The sequence below is a fragment of the Danio aesculapii genome, chromosome 11, assembly GCF_903798145.1.
Source record: "Danio aesculapii chromosome 11, fDanAes4.1, whole genome shotgun sequence".
In the NCBI taxonomy this organism is placed as follows: Eukaryota; Metazoa; Chordata; class Actinopteri; order Cypriniformes; family Danionidae; genus Danio; species Danio aesculapii.
In genome coordinates this window covers 25,539,324-25,547,309 of record NC_079445.1, presented here as the reverse complement: position 1 = coordinate 25,547,309, position 7,986 = coordinate 25,539,324, and the positions used below count along the sequence as shown (strand labels likewise).

Genomic DNA, 7,986 nt, shown 5'->3' with positions numbered 1-7,986 from the left:
AGGTCTTCACCTAGAGTGGAGGAGTCAGAAACTGGGTTACTCTTTCTGTCTGGCTCTTCAACGTCTTTATTCATCCGCTGGATCTCTGGGGTCTGAAGTCTGGCTGGAGTGCTCGTCAGACGCTCCGCTTGAGGCTTTGTTGTCCGTGCCAAGTAGGAGGGAGGCGTTCCAGGTGCTTTCAGGACAAGGTGGTCATATAAGCTGTAATTTCTGGCACTAGAGGGAGCTCGTGTGTTCACTGGCAGGGGTAGAGACTGAGCGTATAGGATACGGAACTCCTCATCGAATTTCTCAGTTATCTGGCCAGATAATTCGATAAGGTTGCTGCTGTTGAGTTTGCCATCCGTCCAGTTGAACCTGTAGATAAAGGAATGTGGTCAAATAAATAGGAAAGGTTGAAACAGAACTGTAGGAAAGACTGATTGACATTTACAAAGTTAAACTTGATTTTAATAGTGAATGTTTTTAATCATTATTCTACATTAACTGAAAGGTCATATCCATAGGGAAAAAAAGAAAATATTTTGGTTACAGTTCACTGTAAGATCTTATTAGAATAGACCTTATTAATTAGATTATTAAAGGGCACCTATGGTGAAAAATCTACTTTTCAAGCTGTTTGGACAGACATATGTGTATGTATGGTGTATAGACCGTCATATTGGGGTGATATAAACACACCCAGTCCTTTTTTATCAATTTAGTAACATAAAATCAGTGGACTAATTGGAGCAGTTTTCAGATCGACCGCAACTTTACGTAGGAGTGCGGTCCCCCCGCCCACCGAATTGATTGACAGCTGCACGTATTAACATGTCCCGGTAGTCACATGTATAATCATATAAACAAGACCAGACGTGCGGAAAGCAACCGGGAATTAAAGGTCTGTTCAGTTCGTTAGGATCATCAATCATCATCAAACGTGATCAAGAGTGAGTTTTACATGTTTAAAATGTTTTAAGACAGAGCATGCGTGTAATGAATTACAGCGATTTAGCTTAGCTTTCTTCATCAGCACAGCCGCGTGTCAGAACAATTAAAAAAGAAGACGCTTCAGTCCCGGTTTGTGGACGTTAAATCAGGTTTATTTTGTACATTAACATAACAGATATCCATACAGCAGTGGAGAATTACCTGTATCCTGTCACAATTGCGTGCAAAAAGAGTGCAAAGCTAAACGGGCGCTCTGTCTGTCTGTGTGTGTGTGTGTCTGCTGCGGTGTGTGTTTGCGCGCGTGAACTTTGTGTGACCCTGCCATGCAAATGCACAATAAATACTCATTGGTAAAGTTCTTACTGTGGTATTTCTCACAAACGCTACATGAGATCTGCTTCCTTTAAGTCTGTCTGTTGTCTGACGCTGCCGAGGGAGGAGATTAAGGCACGCAGAAAGGCACGTAGAAACGGTGGGCGGGGAGGACTAGCCTTAAAGAAGCAGTACACCAAAACCGCCAACCAGTGAAAAAATGTATAAATAGGAATTTAATAAAAGGTATAATAAAAAAATCTGATGGGTGTTTTCAGCTGAAACTTTACAGACACATTCTGGAGACACAAAAGACTCATATTAAATCTGAAAAAAATCACAATTAACTGGTGCTACTGTAATATCAGTCTAGCGTAGTATAGTAGTTTAAATTAGTTTTAGTCTTTTCAGTTTTGAAATTTTGCAAAGTTGAAAAACATGATTATTCTTTAGGGTGTAGGATTGATTTTAAGTGTGCATTAGGACTAATAAATTGTACAAAAAAAAATGAGAAAAGATTTGCAAACATGACTGGTGTCAGGATCCCATTATCGTGAATCCACCAAAATGACAAAATATGCTGTATTATGCAAGCCAGGCCAGTAGATGGCGATGTTAAAGTGCACATATGTTCCTGTAGTTGTCAAGCACTCGTATAGTTAGTACATATGTGCCATGCGCATAACTCACAATCACGCATTTTACCCAAAATCAAATTTTAGACACGATAATGATCAGGGATGTGATTCCTCTGTATTTTCCAAGCTCAGTGGGGCGACCCCTGTAATTTGCAAAAATCCAATGTTTTTTTTTTTTTTGAGGGGGGTGGGGTCTCAGTGATGTTCATCGTCATCAAAGCAGACAACCTGATGCTTTGCACCTTCATTGTTCATCATTGTGCACAAGAAGGAGCAGTAACTGCTTTATTCCGGACATCATTCAGAGATGTAACTGTACAGCTACTAGGCTATGTGTATATAAAATAATGATATTGTGTAGTCCTAAAATGTGCGCATATGACGAAGCTGCTGACAATATGCAAGATTATGAAATCGCTTTGAATGAGTGCGTGGCTGTGCACTTTCTCTGCTCTCACAACCACATGCGCTCTATGTACATTATAAATAAAGCCAGCACACACATTTGTTATTATATTCTGTAAGTCACCTGTTCTTATGTCTTCATTTATTCAATGCTACAGCCTAGCACCTGACATGTATTACCTGAAGGTTTCTTAAGTTTAGATGACATTACAATTGTACAAACAATATTTTATAATTAATTAAAACTATTAAAAAGCAGGGACGAAGTCAAAGAAAAGTGAAAGTGATAAACTCTTTTTAGCATGTATGAGATTTCTTTAAGGGAGGAATCTTAAAGTATGTTAGGCTGCTCAATTCAACTGGACTAAATATTTCTACAGTTCGAATTGTTGACTGACTAATACTTTATTTATCTTGTGGAATAAAGAGTCGACTAAATTACAGGAAAAATTAGATTCTGTGCACACAAGAGCACTAAACCGAGTTAGTGGCAGTAAGTGGATCTGTCCTAACATTGAGGTACAAAGTAGGCTGTAAACCTATTAAATATTACGTGTCTATTAAACTGCTTCACACATAAACAGATAAAACAAAAACAAATTAATGTGTGGCCAATATCAAACATTTATATAAAGAATATTATTTTTTATTATTTCTATTATTATTATTATTATTATTATTTAAACCACACACACATACGCACGCACGCACGCACACACACACACATTGTTTCTCCTCTGCCTATGATATAGTTTTTGAAAACATTAATTCTAAAACTAATTAAAATGACTAGTATTTACTATAGTCAATAAACTTAAATACTTGCCAAAAAGGACTTTGCCTTTATTCTTTTATTTGGACCTCATTAAATATAGTAGAGATGCATGATATTTATTTATTTTTTCTAAAACTTTCAAACTCTTTATCTGAGCTGATGGCGATATCTTTTCTCTACACAGCATCCATTTCTTATTGGTCAGTTACTAGGACCCAACAGGAAGCTGCTTGGAGAGCCATGTTGAAAAAAGGATAAACAGAGCAGATACTGCATTAAGCTGTATGATTGCTGTCAGTCAAAAGTTCAATCCTATTTTCATATATGCTGAACAATTTATTAAAAAAGACTAAGCACTTTATGACATTACTTCATGTTGTGTATTTTAGTTTCATTTTCCTCGTCTAAGGCTTATAGTGCCCCCATGTGCATTAGTTATGTTGCGGGGCAGGCTTTAGGACCTAGGGTATGCTGTTAGCTGGCAGAGGCTGTAGCTCTACTTAAGCAAGTTTAATTTACCGAGGTATTTGGTACAAGGAGTTATTCTGTAATCACATTTGCGAGATAATACAAAATAGTTAGTACAAGTGATCCAGTTACGTTACTAGTCTTACTTCAGCACTTCCCTCAGTCTCTAGTGAATTAGCCACGCCCATTTGTTGCACTAAACATGCAATAACGAATTCCTTTCAGTTATTATTGCACGGTAAAAATATCACCCAGCCACCAATTTATTTGATATTTTTCTAATCTGTGTGTTAATATTTACTTATTTAATGCAACAAAAATGGGGTTTGCTGTCAAGAATTGTGTGATTTTGATTGTGTTTGTAGGAATTTGATTGACACTATGTAACATAGGGGACCTTGTAAAGTGCAAACAATGTGTTTGTTCACAATGAGGTACATATGCACAGCTAGTGTTTTTTAGCCAACGATAAACTTCCTGTGAAAGCTTAATGTGACTGTTTTCAATTTCTTTAGGTTACTTTTACAGCATCGATGTTGTAACGTAACTACAATACATTCAGTTAAATAGACTTAAGCATTCATTTAGTTGTTCAAGCATAAAACAAGATTGTTAGGAGTGCAGAAACTCCATTGAAAATACTGGGTTAAAATAAACTCATATTTTAAAGACATGTCAGGGGAAATGGAATTTAATGTAGTGTTTCTTGTCAGGTCTGAGACACACTTTATATCATATATCAATCAGGCAGGGAAGATCACTGATTTTTAAAGAAATCGAACCTTAAACATGGCAATTTTATAATGGAAAGTTCATCGGAAGCTCTGAGGCTGGCTGGCTGAGATGAAAAGTCTGCGTGCATATACCCCTTTAAAATCTGAATGACATTACAGAGGACTCATGTTTTTAATGGTGAACTATCCCATGAAGATTTTCAAGATGTGTGGAAAAGATGCCCGTTACCTGTAGGAACCTGTTGCCACTTTGTTCCCATCGATCAGCATAAAACGCTCATGAACCTTTCCTGTGATCCGAGCACCTGATCTCATGTAGTAGGTAGAGCCTGTTATAGTCCGTACTTTCATTTGCTTAAACAAACAAACAAAATAAATGATTAAAATAAAAAGTGCAGTTAATTATATATAAAATGTAATAAATGACATTATTAATGTAGTTATAATGTAATTCTGTAGACTCATACCAGCAGTTCATCCAAGTGTACATAAAGGTTTTTGCACATCTGTAAGAAAGAGGCAACAGAAGACTGGTCTAAAAGAATATAAACAGGGACTCTGCGGCGTGTGCAAGCATCTTGCAAATCATGGAAGATGTCCAGGTCTGTCATAGAGTCTGTCACAATGGCGATAACCTAAGGATAAAAATCACTTCTGATTAACAGAAATACAGTCGCTTAATGATTATCAATGCTATGTATGCCCTTAAGTTTGGTTGTAGGAAATGAACTAACAGCTTAGAGCTTAAGCACCAGGAAAACAATCAGTGTTCAAGCTCATTCGTATGAGTGTCATGACCGAACAGCCGCTGGCTACACACCTTGATGCTTTCTTATTACATTTGGCCTTTAAACACATGCAAGCTGGAACAGATCCAGGCTGCCTGCAGGTGTAACCTCGATACATTCAACTCAAAAAAGCCCTTCATTTGAAAGAGCCTGTTGTGGCACCTCCAGGTTCAGACCCATGTGTGATCGACGCTTCAGCACATTCTTATCATTCCTCACTGCCGATTCAGATCCAACTACTTTGAATAAGCCACACACTATTTCTTCTATCACATGAAAACCCAAAGGCTCATCTTTTGATTCATACCATTGAAACGGAGAGATATTTTTATCATCATAATCACCAAATCATCAGTATTCTTTCCACTGCTCTTGCTTGGTTATTTTTATTATTTTAATCCTCTTGAAATTTGGGAAATCTGAGAAAAAAATCATTTCCAAACTTAATAACAATAAATAAAATTAAATTAAAATTAATTAAGTCATATTATGGCAATCCATTTGAACATTGCTTATAAATTACTAACATCTATTTTTTAATCCAATTATTTTAAATGAATCCAACAAAGACAAGCATCTGTTTCTAGTTACTATTCATTAGTGTTTTTTAAGCCAATTAAATATGAACTATGAAAACTGGACTATGTAGCTACTGAAAATACACATGTGTAAAAAAAAAAAAAAAAAAATAGCTAACTGGAAATCAAATGTGAAATTTATATTTTTAGGACTTTTAAAGAAAGCAAGAAATAAAAATGTAATGCATGAAGGGAACCAATACATCAATATATTCTCTAAATCGAAATATATGAGGAGCATACAATACTATTAGAACACTTCATGACTTTAAATTCACTTTACAGTCACAAAAAAGGTTAATAACTCTGCTCCCAGACACTAGAACATAGAAAAGCCTGTACTGTACCTTTTGATTGCACACACACACACACACACACACACACACGCACACACACACACGCACACACACGCGCACACACACACACACACATAACCTTTTTTTAAGTCAGTATGTGTAAGTTTAAGGATTAAGACGTATAAATATTTTTTAAATCTCAATGATTCATATTATTTTTCATGCTTATTTTGTTTAATTTTTGAAAAATACTTTGTAATTTTTTTAGGGGGGGGTAAAATGTGTATTTTAGACATTTGACATTTTTTTATTATAACTGAGGATCTTGCAAGAATCATGCAATTTTTATGCCATTACAGCATTTGAGGTTGTCTGCTCTGATTTTCAGATGTTTTTAAGGCCTTATATTGTGAAAGGATTAATTGTCTTTTGTAGATTTGCAGAAACCCTGCATCGCATCCCTTTTATTTTAGCCATGGCTTTATAATAGAAAATATGTAGCAAATTTTTTGCACAACAAATACTTAGTTTGAACTATGATAATTATACTAAAGATCTATTCTCAGTTTTGACCTTTAAAAAGAAATATTCCTAAAAATTTGCTTTTGTATGCATATCATATAATATATTTAGTATGCATATAATAAAAACAGTAATATATTATCTTACTCTAATAAAAAATTATAATAACATAACACTTACTTTTACGTTACTTTAATTAAAAAGTAACTAAGTAACACCTCTAGATACCTAAAAAGTTACTTTAGATTGTCTTTAGCTTAATATAGATTGTCTTAATTTAAATTATCTTTCCCCAAACACTAGTGTCAACACGAAAGAACTGATGATTTATTACAACTCATAAATTAACCAACAGAATCATTAAGCTAAACTATCCAAAGGGGGAAATATCTGTATTTCTTTATATCAGCAATACCTCTTTGGCATTTTTGATCATCCTCCTGGCCGCTTCTTTGCAGCTGTAAATGCACTCTCCGTAGCTCGGCTGGAAGTAGGCGACCGCTCGCGTTACTCCGCGGTACGAGCCTGCTGTGAACGCCGGCCAGCCGTTCTCCAGCACCGGGGGCTCAATGTCAGAGACCTCCGGGAAATAAGTGACAGATGAGCAGTCCAGAGTGCCAGACTGATCCAGATGAGAATCGTCACCGTTGATCGAGATTGTTTTGGGCACCACAGCCGCGCGAGAAACCCTCCTGATCTCGTCTTCGGACAGAAAGTTAGGGATTCTCTCTTTCTGGAGGAAGCCCATGAAGGACTGCACTCCCCCGGCCACCAGCTCCTCCAGAGCCAGGCGGTGTCTCTCATTGTAGAGCTCGTTAAGGTTCGAGTCCTGCTCTTTCCTCGGTGTGCGCCAGCCTGGTGAGTCCTCGAGACACTGAGAAAGAGCCATGACTGAAAGTTTTTCAGTCACACACACACACAAGGGTTCCCAAAAATGAAAATCACACACCTGTATGCTGTACTTTCCAGAAGACTCGTCCCACAGCTGGAAAGCGACCATTGGTTGCTACGTTGTTGCCAGTTGAGTTGCGGCGTCACGTGTCCGCTGAGAAAGAACGCTATTGGACAGTGTGCTCTGCGCCTATTGGTCAAGAGTTTGAATTTGGAGGCAAACAAAAGCGGCGTGGGTGATTTTTGCTTTTTTTTTACAGTCTGCGTGTTGTAATGTTCACGCCCGGCGGTGTTGTGAAACTCAATGGCCTCATAAAGCACAGGTAATAATACTCATATAAACAGACGGTATAAAAGTTATGGCAAGATGTTTAAGCAGCTCGCTTTCATAGCGCCTTTTGTTTTGAAGTAACTTGTATTTTGATATACAGTATGCAGGTCAACTTTAGCTATCGTGTTGTTTTTAAAAAAAGAAAACATCTGACAAATAGCTTTTATTCTTTAAATCTATAAATAAAAAAGAAAACGACCAATAAAAAAGTGTGAAGCACTTTCACAAGAGAGGCTAGAAAAATTGTGAAGCTCTAAGTTATTATTATTATTTATTTATTTTTTGTGTTTCAGTTTTTTTTATTATTCAAAGTTG

General features: G+C 36.7%; 1 protein-coding gene across 1 annotated transcript in view; it reads right to left on the bottom strand.

The window, feature by feature from the left end:
• Positions 1–7,651, bottom strand: part of fam83d (family with sequence similarity 83 member D) — an 8,706-nt gene extending 1,055 nt beyond the window's left edge. Inside the window, exons 1-4 of the mRNA XM_056468078.1 lie at positions 6,865–7,651; positions 4,733–4,900; positions 4,495–4,619; positions 1–357 (exon numbers count right to left, since the gene is read on the bottom strand). The exon at positions 1–357 is cut by the window's left edge and continues 1,055 nt beyond it. Of these exons, the coding sequence (XP_056324053.1) occupies positions 1–357; positions 4,495–4,619; positions 4,733–4,900; positions 6,865–7,449 (1,235 nt within the window). The 5' untranslated portion in view covers positions 7,450–7,651. The remainder of the gene's footprint in view (positions 358–4,494; positions 4,620–4,732; positions 4,901–6,864) is intronic.
• Between the last annotated feature and the right edge of the window lie 335 nt (positions 7,652–7,986).